Genomic DNA, 14924 nt, shown 5'->3' with positions numbered 1-14924 from the left:
CTGGGGATGTCAAGATTACCTTGCTAGCCCACCTTACACAGTGTGTAAATACATTCTCAGTGTTCATTTATCCATTTGTAACTCAGAGAGTGCACATTATGCAATCAAATTACCCACAAATTAACAGTGAGGAATTTACTGTGATATGTGTTGCCATTGCTGTTTGTTTTTCTAATTCCTTTACTCAGGTTTTAATGCTCCAAGCAACCGTATTTCTAATTTAGTTTCACATTGTAAATTGCTCACATTCCACCAAAGGTTAATGTCTATTGAGGATTACAACTTTGCCATCTGTTTTGCAACCCTCTGTACTAGTAGCATTCAAGTGGTTAGCACCTGCTTACACGAATGCAACTGAGGACAGGACACGAACGTATGGCTCATCATAATTCCACAGCTGCAATTCACATCAAGTTTGAAAGCCACCCTGGAGCCTTAGGTCAAGTCTAGAACTACTCTGTTTTCAGTGCTGCAACAGGCTGTAAATTAAGACTCACCACCTCAGTGTGAATCCAGTGCTGTTTTGTTCGGAATGTTTTGCAACAGTTACACTGTGACACAAAGTTACACTTTCACTGCAAATGTGAAGACAAAAGCCTGAGCCCTTGTAGAAACTGTGTGTGTGTGTGTGTGTGTGTGTGTGTGTGTGTGTGTGTGTGTGTGTGTGTGTGTGTGTGTGTGTGTGTGTGTGTGTGTGTGTGTGTGTGTGTGTGTGTGTGCGCGCGCGTGCATGTGTGAGTATGTGAATGCGTGTGTTATAATGGCCATATATTTGCATTCCATTCAAGGCATTTGACTCATGCCCTATGGTGACTTACAACAAATTCTGTAACAGCAGTGACAGTGGAATATAAGATTAAATTCCCAGATCAGTACGAGCAAACAACATATTATTCATCACGGCTTGCAGAAGCATGGCATGCGGTTTGATAAAAGCCCAACTAGATGGATATCCATCATCTAACCAACCCACGTAGAACATAACATGACAATAACACACAAAGCTTGCATACATCTCATGAGAACACCACTCATATGTTATGTGATGGCAGTATTGCACATGTAGTCCCCCATGCACTCCTACAGACACTCAAAGAATGTCTTGTATGTTGACATGAAACTGGAGGTGGAAATATTGCCACAAGAAACGGGTCTGTGTCCCATCATAGAGTAGGTGCGAGATAAATGTGAAACAGTGCCTTGTGACTCAATTGACAATTGTTGGAAGGGTCATAAAACTGGTCCACGATGGGAGGTGGTGAGCATTATATCCATTGTGGGTTACATCTTTTAACTACCTTATGATTCTTCTTTTTTTTCTCCATCTTGCAAGGAAATAAATGACGCTATGCATTAAACACAGCAAATTTCTGTGTTGATTTACCATGACAATAATTTGAGCCTAGAAGCATAGTACTGTAGGCCTAGACCTTTCTCTGAAGCTGATGTTTCATATCAAGCCAGTTAGGCTATCAGAGGTACTGAATGAACTCTGATTGTGGGGACTGATATACTGTATAGGTATGGGTATAAAAACAGCATAATGTGTATATGAGTCCATTCTTATGCTTTCTAAGGCAAAGGAGATATCAGTATGGGGACAAAGTTGAAAACAACCACAGTCATCAGTGTGAACATCATAAGTGTACAAAGATGTATGTAAGGTATACACAGATTGGCGAAAACGTAATAAAACATTGAGTTAAAGTCATTATTTAAACTTTTGAAATCCTGCTATGAGTCATGTTTGGCATGTATTATGTGCGTTGTTTCCCTTTATAGTCATATTTAGAACAGTGCTGCATAAAGATTGTTATTCAAATGAATACTGTAATTCTTCTCGTCCTCATGTAGTACTGTTGCTGTACAAATATGAAGTAGGCTATAAGGTATATATAGCATAGAATATATTCATGCAATACATCTGACATAGGCTATTTTCATTCTTATACATCTTGTTACCAATAAATGTAGTTTAAGCTATAATAGATATTTCAGATGGTAAATGCATGGAATAAATTGACAAATACATACAAATACAAATTTTATGGATGGAAGTAACCAGGGTTGTCTGATGCCTTTTAATGAGTTGACCAGCTTCTTTATATTGAGCAACACTGCTCTCTAGAGGACGCTGGGTTGCACTGCAATAACAAAGTTAAAAGAAATGCTGACTGTTCACTGACTTCACTCCATACAGACTGTATGCTTCACTCTTATCTCCACAGAACGACCACCTCAAAACTCGGGTGATTAGAGTGGCCTATTAAACATTGACTAAATGTTAGTTTTTGTAGTTTCTGAACTGATCAGCAAATTATGCTGGAATTCATTTCAGAATCCAACTTTGCTCAGTGCTGTTCTAGTTAAAGCTGCTGAATTTTACTAATCGAGTTGTTCATATTCTGATATATTGGTTATTCTGATTGTAGATAATAGCCTATTATTAGACTATTATTATTATTGTTACTTTTAGGGGAATGTTTTATCTGCAATATAGCTAGGATATTTATTATTAGTATTACTATTATTATTAATTATATAAATAATATATTTACTTTTCCATTTTCTTCTCTGACTTCTGACTTGTGTCTTCTGCTCTAATGTACCCCCACCCCCCCGTCTTGTTCCTCAACAAACCTGTTGCTGATTGGCCCAGAAATGCTCTTGCACACATGCTGGCCAATCAGCGCATCGGAAAAGATAACTACGGTACAATAGGGAAGAGAAGCCAAAGAACGAACACACACACACACACACACATACAGCTACAACAACAACCTGTGCAAGAGGAGCCTTCTGAACGTCATTTAGACTCCAAACACAAGTACGTACATACATTATAAACAACGAAACCAATGCACGGTGTTGTCAAAAATGCTTGGGACGTCGGCGTCTTGCGGCGAACCGTCCTTTCCCCCAGGTAGTGGATTTAAAGGGAAGGAGGGGGGCTATTAGCCACGTTAGCATTTCAGCTAGCACTCTATGCTATGCGAAAACAGTTTGTATTTACCACGTCGTAGTAAAAGAAATGGTGTGCGGGAATATATGTGCGGCCGTTTGATTCGGTTGCTGTTGTTGTTGACGTGTTTAGAAAGTCGTGAGGTGTGGATTAGTGCAGCCATAAAGTGACCTTTCAGTGGATGACGGGGAGCTGGATGTGACGACGTGCTCTGTGACAAGTTAGCAATGGTGCAAGCCAAGGACAGGAGAGATAGAGAAGGGGGAGGTGGTGGTGAGGGATGTGCAAGTGTGTGCAGTCAAATTCTCAGTGTTAAAGAACCTGCAATCTGGAACTTTATCTTAATTTATACAACGTTGATACAAAGTTTAATCTATCTGTGTGGTAGTGTATGATAATATAGTACAAAACTAGCACATTGCAGTGGTTAGTAGAGGATGTCTCCCTTCTTTTCCATTGAAAAATTACTGTGTACTGTAGACCCATGTTGTCAGGTAGGACACGGTCGACGATTAGGATTAGTACCCGGTAGGACATGACACGTTGCTTTAATTTATTTAAGACGTGTGTTTGTGTAAGTTACAAATGGACCCGGGTACAGTTGTATGTTGTACACAGTCTACACCCAGATGTTAATGGCTAAATGAACATGGAACAACATCTGGGCGTGTACTGTACATACAACAGATTGGTAATAATAAGGCCATGAATATGTTGCTTGGAACAGTATGGCACAGCTTCAGTAATATCAATTTATCACTGACGTCCTTAAAGTCTTGAGCCTTGAGGCTTTGTTTACATGACATGACACTCTAGGGCTAGGCTGTCATGTCATGTAAGCCTAGGCTAGTAATAGACTAACAGTACAGCAGCATATATATTTTGAATAATACTCTACTGCTGGTGAAAGACAGACAGACAGACAGACAGACAGACAGACAGACAGACAGACAGACAGACAGACAGACAGACAGACAGACAGACAGACAGACAGACAGACAGACATCACACCTACTTTTCTTGCCCATTTATCAGTTAGTGCTAATAGTGTAATGCCAGTTGAATATCAGGGTTAAGTGACATTACTCAGCATTTGGGCCTGCCATTTTGTGGTGACAGTATAGTGACACTGGTGGGTGAAATAATTGCTAAAAATTGTGTCTACAATTCAAAAATATATTTCTTTTAGGGCAGTCATCGATTAATGCACTAAATCATGCAGAATGACTACTGGATTCATTGTTTATTCAGCACCTAAGTGGAGCTTCAAGTTCAATGGGTGCCCAGTGCCAGGGAGACATAATCTATTCTAGAGTATTGAATATAGTGTTTATAAAATAATAACATTTACTATGTTGAACAACATATGTAATGAACAATTTCAGACTATTTATATCGCTAATTTACTCTGAATTTTTCAGAGTGGGCACTGGGTAGTGCATAGGCTGAACATAGTATATATTAGAGATTCTGCACTGGAACTCATGATCCTTGTTGCACCAGTTTGCAACTTGACCGTATTTACCATAAAATGCTGGCCTCAACTCAACCATGCACACTGCAGAGAGCATACATTCACAATCACAACTATGGTACTTGACCACATGAAGCCTAGCGTTCCTATTCTGGGGTTGAACAGCGGAAATAGCAGAGCTACAATCTCACATGACCGTAGATCGTCTGTTTTCAGCCAAGAGATTTGGTGTAGAGGGTAAAAAGGGCCAGACCAAGTATCCTGTATATCGAAGTGACCTAAAATATTCATCAGGACAACGTTGCTGATAGATTTGTAGAAGTGTAGAAACAACATTTTTTAGGCTTGGTGTGTGTTTGTCAGAAATGAAACTTTTGTTGCATTTATTATAGTCTAGTGGTATTTCTGAAAAATGTGATTGTTAGAGGCATTTTGGGGTAAAAGTTGGTAACCAGTCTATTTTACACAATTCAAGGGTGCTGAATCTGAAAAAAATGGTTACCAAGCAAAATTTTGAGTTTTTGACCTTCTAATTTGCATAACAAAATAGCTGCAGAATTGTCAATTTTAAACTATTTCTTCAAGGGATATTTCACTTTCAAAAAACCTTTAGTAATTTTATCGTCTAATAAAGCTTTTGGGAACACCCAGGACAGTTTTTGAGTTGTTTGATTCAGTTTAGATTTAGCTATTTGATATTCATTTTATCAGACACGCCCCCTTCCTATACAAACCCATTGTAACTTCAAACTCCATTTTAACCATGATAGATTTAATGAAAACACCCGTCCTTTTTTCTGGTGACTCCTGATATGCTCCTAATACGTGAGCAGGTTATGTTTTGTCAATAACATTTTTCATTTATCTTTAACTCATTGAATGCCATTTCAAGATGGCCCCCAAGTACCAGACTGCCACTATCCTAGATTTCTAGTGCACGGATCAATTTTTAGTGCACGGATCGTGCACGCCCATGCACCATATATGCATCATATGTGTAGTACTTTTTAACAGCTTTCAAACAAAAAAATCTGCTTGGAAATCCGTTCAGGCATTCATGAGATAGAAGCCTTCAAAGTCAGACAAAACAAACACTGCCACCTTCCAAATTTCTAGTGCACGGATCAATTTTTAGTGCACGGATCGTGCACGCCCATGCCTAGATCATGCACCATATGTGTAGTACTTTTTAACAGCTTTCAAACAAAAAAATCCGCTTGGAAATCCGTTCAGGCATTCATGAGATACAAGCCTTCAAAGTCAGACAAAACAGCCATTTTTGACATTTTGAAAGATGTGTTTGTTATGGGGCAAACATGCAATTTCGCAATTGCGATCATGCCTAATACATTTGAGGCATTTTTAGAAATTTTTTTATAAAAAAGAATTTTGGAAAAAAAAAAAAAAAAAAAAAAAAATTTTTTCTTTTTTCAAAATGGCTTCCAACTCGGGAAACTCGGGCTGTGGCAGCCTGGGAGTACTGTAATAACTCGTGAAACTCGTGCCTTGGCAGTCAATGAGTTAATAAGTTCTTAATTGTATTTTATTTCTTTCATTTTCCCAAATAATTATAGAAAAAAACTAAAAAGGTTATCGAAAGAACACTACCTGTTTGTGTATTAGAAGGGCATCAGGAGTTACCAGAAAAAAGAATGGGTGTTTTCATTGAATCTATCATGGTTAAAATGTTTTATTTTTATTTAAAAGAGATATTTCACTTAAATACAAAAACATTTTAACCATGATAGATTCAATGAAAACACCCATCCTTTTTTTCTGGTGACTCCTGACGCCCTCTTAATACACGAACAGGCAGTGTTTTTCGATAACTTTTTTAGTTTATTTTTAATAATTATTTGGGAAAATGAAAAATAAATAAATACAAAAAATAAATTATTAAAAAGAAATGAAAGGAGTTATCGAAAGAACGCAACCTGCTCACGTATTAGGAGGGCGTCAGGAGTCACCAGAAAAAAGGACGGGTGTTTTCATTAAATCTATCATGGTTAAAATGGAGTTTGAAGTTACAATGGGTTTGTATAGGAAGGGGGCGTGTCTGATACAATGAATATCAAATATCTAAATATAAACTGAATCAAGCAACTCAAAAACTGTCCTGGGTGTTCGCAAAACCCTGATTATATGATAAAATAATGAAACGTTTTTTTGAAAGAGAAATATTGCTTGAATAAATAGTTCAAAATGTACAATTCGGTAGCCACTTTGTTATGCAAATTAGAAGGTCAAAAACTCAAAATTTTGATTGGTAACCAGGTTTTTCAGATTCTGCACCCCTGAATTATGTAAAATGGCCTGGTTACCCACTTTTACCCCCAAATGCCTCTAACCTGCTTATAGACGGCCTTTTTCCAGAATTTCCGCCTGACTATTAGATTTATTGGCACTATTTACAAATTACAATTGCATACCATTTTTGTGCCTTAATATCACTGTTCTTTATATTAGCTATTTAACCTAGAAGTAGATATTATGCTTTAGTGTTACTCATTTCAGTAACTGGCACCCATATGCTGGAAAGGCAAGCTCCCTGATTCCGCAGCTAAATGGTTAACACATTTATTCTACAACAACTGTTCCATAAGATCAGATTTAGCTTCTTATGATTATTCTAGTCTGCTCATGCCACATCGCCTTTTTGTACATCACTAATTTGTAATGGTATATCTCCCTGCAGCTGCAGTCCTTCCAAAGAAAACATGCCCCCAACACTGCGTTGACTCTGAAATGGTAAGACAATGACTCAGTGACACATTATGCTTTGCAACTGACCTCTATACTTAAATATGAATATTAATGATCTGAATACGAGGCTCGGGTACAGCCCGTAGCCCTGTATGTTGTCAAACATTACTAAGGATGGATGCAATCATGTCACTCTTAGAACATGTTGCAGGGGTTGACACTAAGGTCAATAGTGTGGATATGTGTGCCTGGCTACCAACAGGGAGCGAAACATCAGGAAAAGCACTGTTGATAGCATGGAAAATAGACGCTTCGCGGACATATTTCAGCGTTCCTTCAGCAGCCTTTGCTATAGATTTTGCGGCAATAGTTCTGTCTGCTTTCACTTTCTCCCCGCCGTTTGGTGCCCTGTGCTTCAGTACTTAAAGCGTGTGCATTAATCTGGCTATGCATTAGCATAATGTGAGTTTACTTTGTACCCATTGTAGACTAGCTGTTTTTGACTGAGCTCACGTAGCCACTGGCTGCACGTTCCGTCGTTCGGTGTGTGTGTTTGTGTGTTGTGTGTGTGGAGGGAGGGGGGAGCGAGAGAGAGAGATGGAACACTAGCCCTGTTCAAGTAGGTACAGATCTCATTATTATGTCACTCAAAATGTGCACTTGCCCGGTCGGGCAACCCAGCATCAAACTTCACCTGCCGACCTTTTTCTTCTTTACCTGCCCTGGGCAGTCGGGCAACGGTTAGTGTCAATCCCTGAACTGTTGATAGTTTGAAACCAAAATGACATTAGCAAGAATTCAATAAAGATTACCTGTTGAATCCAAGCAGCTGCACCGTTTGTGCAGCTGATGTTTTTTCGACAGGTCTTCATTTTCTTTTTCCTTTAATGTCATGTCTGTGTTTATTTGTGGTTTGCAGCTAAATGACAAGGCCTTTCTTTTTCTGTTTTTAATAGGTTTGAAATCAGTACCTGTTGCTGAGTCACAATACTCCACTCTGCGGAAAGTGAGAAATTCAAGAAAAGATGGAGGATCCACAATTATATATTTCTGGATTTGGAGATGAAGAGGATGATGAAGACCAGCAGGAAACGGACATGGACATGGCTGAACCATTTACACCTGATCCCCACGAGGATTTTGATTTGGGATCAAATTCATTTCCTTGCCAGCACTGTGAGAGACATTTTGCCAGCAAACAAGGCTTAGAACGCCACATGCACATCCACAACACTGCAAACTATAGTAACAAGTCCTATAGTTTAAAGACTGGTCACATACCAGAGGCAAATGTCAATGCTTGGCCTGTGTCTTTGTCACCACAGTTTTCAACAGAAACAGTGCGTGTAGAGCCTAGTTCATCCCTCAGTTGCTCTGGTGCCTCCATTTTGACTGGTGAAGGCCAGATTCCTGTGCTAGACAGTCATTCGGAAGTAGAGGGGGGTCATGCTTGCAAGTACTGTGAAAAGGTTTTCAGTACACATATTAACAAACGCAGACATGAGCGTAGGATCCATGAGCACCCTCAGCGGCTTAAAGCTGTTGAAAAGGACAATGTGGCCCAGGAGGAAAATCCTCAGAGCTTATCCAGTACAAGATCACAGCAGGAAACACAGCTCATGGACAATACAACACCTGTAGCTGTGCCTTTGAATGAAGGAGTACAAGCAGAGCAATATATGTTGGACATCTCTAGCAATATCTCAGAGAACCTCAGCTTTTACATAGATGGAAAGATAGTGTCAACAAGCACAGTCACCAGCTGTGAGGTTGTTGAGACTAATGCTGGCACGGCCACTTTGGTTGGGCTGGATACTTTCATCCTAGATCCTGCTCAGATCAGCCATGCTCTGAATGTAGAGGGAGTGGAAGGCAAAGAGATGCCTGCTCAACTTGTAGCTAAGAGGAGAACAGCAACCCCACCTCTTTTGCCACAAATCAAAACCGAACTGGAATCTGAGGTGGTTGTGCCTTCATCCTCATCGTCAACGTCGCTTGTGTCTTCTTTAATAGAAAACCTACTTCCTCAGAGTGTTGAATCTACAGCCATGCAGAAAGAGAGAACTGTATTCCTGTCTCCTAAGCTGAAACAGCTCCTGGAGAAGCAAGAGGGCCTTAATCCTACATTTGCGTTCATTACAGACGGCCAGAAGCTTTGTTCACCGCTTGCACTTTCTGTTCTGTCTGCAGGAACAGGGAGGTTTAAGAGAAGGACTGCGTCACCAACCAGGTCTCCACAACAAAACCCAACATTGAATGTGGAAAACACAATCCCAGACACAGTGGAGGCTAATGCTGTTAACACAGTGCAGATAGAGATCCCGCACAGCTCACCAGCACACAATATATCTGAGGAGGAGGAGTGCTTAAATCCACCTATAGAGGAGACAGAAATGACTGATGTGTTGCCAGATAGTTGGCCCCCAGTAATTGGTGGGAATTCATGTAATCAACAACCATTGGATCTCTCTAATGCAGTCAAAAGAAATGATGACGTCGCTCTAGCTGAGACGGTGCTGGACTTGAGCTTGCAAAGAAAGAGCACAGAGGACCCTTTGAGTTTAGTTACACAACCTGCTCTATTCAGAAAAAAGAAACCAAACACCTGCATGCTGGAGAAAGTGTTGATGAATGAGTATGCAAACGCAGATGTTGGACAGCAAAATGTAAGCGTCTTTGGGAATCCAGAGAACGCATTGTCAGACTTTGCCATAGTTGCAGGTTCAGATATAATGACCCCAACAGAAGGACTTGTTTGTGGACTCACTTTACCCTCCACTTCTCTTGCTCCATTGCCACCTTCTCTTACTCCAACTCTTACTCCAGTTGCCTTGCAGCCTGCCCCATCATGCACTATAGCACTAACTTCCCCAGTCTCTCATACAATGCTGCCAACTGCTCCCTCATTAATCACAGTTCTGGCACAGCCATCTCCAATTAACAACCAGTCAAATCAAGCTGTCCAGGTTTTGGCCCCAAATATATCTCCTGAACCTTTGGTAATCTGCACAGACAATACATTAAATCCTTCAGCATCAAACTTGACCACTGCATTCACTGCAAATGCTGCAAATCTTATTGCTCTCTCCCAACCTCTTGACCCAGCGTTAAATCTACCTGGTCACGTGTTTCTCACTGATCAGATTGCTCTCAATGCACCTATGATTGAATCTTCTATTGGGTCAGAAGTGCCCTTCTCATCTACCGTATCTTTAAATAACCCCCTTATTAACTCATACAATATTACTAGCAACACTGTTTGGATAGAGTGCACAGTAGCTCTAGATGCTCCAGGGAATGTTGTCCCCACTGCAATTACCTTCCAAGAAAATACTGTAGAGCCTCCAGAACCCACTCAGATGGTTATAGATCACATAGAACAGCAACAGATGGTATCGTTGCCTACTCCTGAAATGAAAGATCCCAATATTATTGTATCTTCAAGTGTTGCAGAGTCGGTAACACTCTCAAACACTTCAGTCACACCGGATAGTTCTACAGTGAAGGAATCAAATCAAGACTCAGACGAAACAACCAATGCTGCTGAAGAGCAGTCGTCTCCAGAAGAAGAGCAGTCCTCTCCAGAAGAAGAGCAGTCCTCTCCAGAAGAAGAGCAGTCCTCTCCAGAAGAAGAGCCGTTGACTCCAGATGTAGAGCCGTTGACTCCAGACATGGAGCCCTTGACTCCAGATGTGGAGCCATTGACTCCAGAGGTTGAGCCCTTGACTCCAGATGTGGAGCCCTTGACTCCAGATATAGAGCCCTTGACTCCAGATGTAGAGCATTCGACTCTAGATGTAGAGCAGTCGACTCCAGATGTAGAGAAGTCGATTCCAGATGTAGAGCCGTCGACTCCAGATGTAGAGCAGTCGACCCCAAAAGAAGTGCAGCCAACTCCAGAAGAAGAGGAACCTCCTGACTCTTGTGTTCCCTCTGACATTGCTATTTCTGATACTGAAATTTCACCTCCATCTGAAGTAGCTGAGGTGGGAGAATCTACTGATGACACAGATGATGACACGCTTAATGAAGCAGAACCTCAGACTTTCACCAAGAATTTTGTTTGCAATGTCTGTGATAAGCTTTTCCATTCAATGAAAGGATTGGGTCATCATGTAAGTGACCATGCTGATGAATGGCCGTATAAATGTGAGTTCTGTGTGCTGCTCTTTGGTAAGCCTGCTTCTTTGCTCGAGCATCGCTCAACTCTCCACGGTGTCGGCAAGACGTATGTTTGCAGTGCGTGCACAAAAGAGTTTGTCTACCTTTGTAACCTGAAACATCATCAGGAAGAACTGCACCCTGGCCAGCAATGTACTCACACAGAAGAGGAAAAGGGCAAGCTTCGGCCTCAGAATTACAATCACTCAGCAAAAGACAGCACAAAGACTCCGGTACACTCTCCCTCAAAAGTGTCCAAGAAAGATGTTAAAAAGGAAGAAGTAGATCATAATGGTGAAGAACTCTTTACAACAATTAAAATCATGGCCTCTGATGAAGTCGAGATCAAAGGACCCGATGTTCGTCTTGGCATTAACCAGCACTATCCTAGCTTTAAGCCACCTCCATTTCCTTATCACAATAGATCACCTGCTGGCTCTGTGGCCTCAGCTACAAACTTCACCACCCACAACATCCCTCAAACCTTCAGCACAGCTATCCGCTGTACCAAATGTGGCAAAAGCTTTGATAACATGCCAGAGCTGCACAAACACATTCTTGCATGTGCTAACGCGAGTGACAAAAGGCGATATACGCCCAAGAAGAATCCCATCCCACTTCGCCACTTTGCAAAGGCACAAAATGGAGTGTTGTCTACTACGAATGCTACTAATGCTGTTAATGATTCCCACAGAAGCAGCCAGGCAAACCGGTCCAAAGCTAACCAAGATCCACCAGTAAATATGAGACTCAGTACACTTAACAAAAGGAAGAAAAAGTTAGCCCAAAGAGCAATGTCGCAGAGAAACAAGTCTGTTTCTTCTTCGAACAAAGCCACCGCTGAGCAGGAGACCTTTGGCTGCCTACACTGCACTCGGGAGTTCACAATGCGTCGCAGCAGAACCAAACATATGGCCGTCTGCCCCAAGAAACCTAAGGAAGTGAAGAAAAGAAATGAAGAAAGAGTCTCTGTCACAAAGGAAAATAATGGCCACCTGCATAGAGGGGTTACTCACCTGGAAGAGAAACGACATGCCTCAGCCCAGGACCAGAAAACCAGAGTCCAGACTTCTAATTCTGCTAAACGGCCGGCTGTCCTGCCGGTGCAAACAGTCCTTTCCAACAAGAAAAGTAAAATCATCATAAAAGAGAGTGTTCAACCACAACAGGAGATGCTTGGTGAACTTCCTGTTGGTCGGACCTTTAACCCATCAATGCGCCAGTATAGGCGAGTGCAGCATGGAGTGAAAGAAGCCCCCATTAAGATCAGCATTGTGAAACCTCACGGGAGTCAACCAGAGCGCAAGAAGGGCGACCTGCCTCCGATCCAGAGCTGCCAGGGAGGAAATGAGGTCATCCCAAGCAGCCTGCAGCAGAGAGCTCCAGCTTCAGTCAAAGAAAAACGGAATATTCAGCAACCTCCAAGGCAGGGGCAGGTACTGTAAGCATGAAATAAAATAAGATTGACATGTACTTTGGAATGTTTATTCCTCATGGTGTTTGCACTTTGTTCTTTTCAGGACCCCGTTGTGTGAAGCTTCTCATCTATTTCCAGTAATGGAAGTTGGAGAAAGCCCTGCAGACGTAAAGGGAGAATAACTGTTGATTGTGTTGTCACACAACACATTATTCTGTACAATAGAACTTGAATTGTGGATGAATGAAATGAGACTATTTGCTGCAATGAGTGGACGTGATGGACTGAAATGAACCAATATTTGGGTTATTTTGTAGTAGCATAATGTTTTGTAGATTTCTCACCCATTTCATAAACGTTCTGGTAATGGCTCCAATGTGCACTTTGATGAATTATCTGTGATTATCTGTCACAGAATGTACAGAATGGTAAACTGAACCGCGAGACTGTTCTATTTAGTGCTAATTGGGTTATCTTGAGAGCACTAACAGGTGGCAATCATTTTCAGGCATGCAAATGCATGCGTTATGTTGTCTGTGGCCTTTTTTTTTTTACTGTAATTGCATGCTATCAGCTTGTAGTACAGCTACATCTCACCTTCTCTGTAAATACACACTTTAGGACTAACTTTATAAAAAATTGTTAGGCCTTAAATGTTCAACTTGATGTGGTGGCTGTTAGTCCTGATAACAATAAGCTAAATACATGACAAATGATAAATGGAAGGTGTGACAAAGTGTAGGAAAACATCAGGTAATGCAACAATACATGTAGCCTCCTGACTACAAATCACCTCTGAAAAAATAACAAACATGCTGTATAGTCCAGTGCAACATAACACGCTATCTGTTGAGTTAACTGTTTGGAAAATGTGCACTATTTATTATATTTAGAGAAGTCTGTATTTTCAACATTGATGTGAATGTGCTGTTTGATAATGGATACTAGAGTCTGAGCAATTCAAAATTGTGTACATATAATTTGGTTGGCAATTATTATTTATTTCCTATAATGGGTTATTTTCTTAAGAACAGTGCTCTTAACGTGCCATCATAATTATGTATGGAATTAATTACTGTAGCAAGAATGTGAGGATGGAAAGAAATACTTGGTGCATTTGTGCTGTAATCCCCAACAACTGATCAATTAAGCACATGCCCCCCCTTACAATAGAAGAAATCTGGAGACATTTTCAAAGCTTAGCTGCTTGCTTCCAATGGGATTGTGAGTGAAATGGACCTTGTCACATTTAAAGTAAATTACTTTGTTTAAGTGTTTTTGTTCTTTTCTCAGCTGACAAAAAAGTGAGACCTGGAAGGTGAAAGGTCACTGAAGTACAGTAATCTCAGCTCAGTCTAATACCGGTATGCACTTGAAAGTGCTTATGCAGTGCAAAAATCACCGCTTTTCAGTTTTATTAATTAAATGTACTAGAAGCTCGGCCGCGCGAAGATAAATGATTGGAGAAAACTAAGTCTGTCAATATTGCGTCATTTATTGCAAGAGCCCTGTATTGAAAGTAGAGTATGGAAATCAGTGGGAAGTTGTCAGTCATTTCTATGAGTCAATGTGATGCAGTGTATCTGTATAAACATTTCGCACACAACTTGGATTGTAAGATCCATGGTTAAGCTGAACAGGGTAAACTGAATTATTTATGATTATTTAATTGTGCTAGGGTAAATCAATGTGTGGGTTGTAAATCCAAGCAGTATTCTATCTCTGCTGAAGCAAATGTTTATTCAAAAAGCTCAATGTATTTTTCATTTTTGCCTTTTTCCTCCCAACTTTTCATTTATCCAGATCGACCACAAGGGTTTGGGAGAACGTTATTTAACTGTGAAAACTGCTTGTAGCATCTCAAAGTGTAAAAATAGTCATGTATATTTATTAATTTAAAATCATATATCTGAACGGTTCCTCTGTATGATTTGCACTAATATTTTTTCAAGCGAGTGTTCAAAATAAATGGAGAATGTTAAATGGAATGGAGGGTTTGCAACTTTTTGTGTAGCCTATCGATTATTGTGAACATTTATTTACAGTGTATTATAGACTTTTAGTATATTATATGTATTTAAAAACAAACTGGATATTGCAATATTTTTTGGCTGGAAAGTGTGCTACAGATTTGTCCAGAAGGTGGCATACTTTCCCAACTACAGTAGAACCTCTCCACTGACGATTCATTAAACAATTAATGCGTT

General features: G+C 40.4%; 1 protein-coding gene across 1 annotated transcript; it reads left to right on the top strand.

Moving 5' to 3' along the window:
* The first annotated feature begins 2730 nt into the window (after positions 1 to 2730).
* Positions 2731 to 14680, top strand: prdm2a (PR domain containing 2, with ZNF domain a). The gene is made up of 4 exons (XM_080734293.1): positions 2731 to 2827; positions 7132 to 7184; positions 8096 to 12736; positions 12821 to 14680. The coding sequence occupies exons 3-4, from the start codon at positions 8165 to 8167 to the stop codon at positions 12833 to 12835; spliced, it is 4587 nt and encodes a 1528-aa protein (XP_080590419.1). The 5' UTR covers positions 2731 to 2827; positions 7132 to 7184; positions 8096 to 8164; the 3' UTR covers positions 12836 to 14680.
* Positions 14681 to 14924: the final 244 nt, after the last annotated feature.

The sequence above is a fragment of the Nannobrachium achirus genome, assembly GCF_963921795.1.
Source record: "Nannobrachium achirus genome assembly, chromosome: 9".
Lineage (NCBI taxonomy): Eukaryota > Metazoa > Chordata > Actinopteri > Myctophiformes > Myctophidae > Nannobrachium > Nannobrachium achirus.
This window is presented reverse-complemented; position numbering and strand designations above follow the sequence as displayed.

What these genes read in the sequence shown, in the direction of transcription:
- prdm2a (XM_080734293.1), top strand. Translation starts at nt 8,165, where the DNA reads ATGGAGGATCCACAATTATATATTTCTGGATTTGGAGATGAAGAGGAT.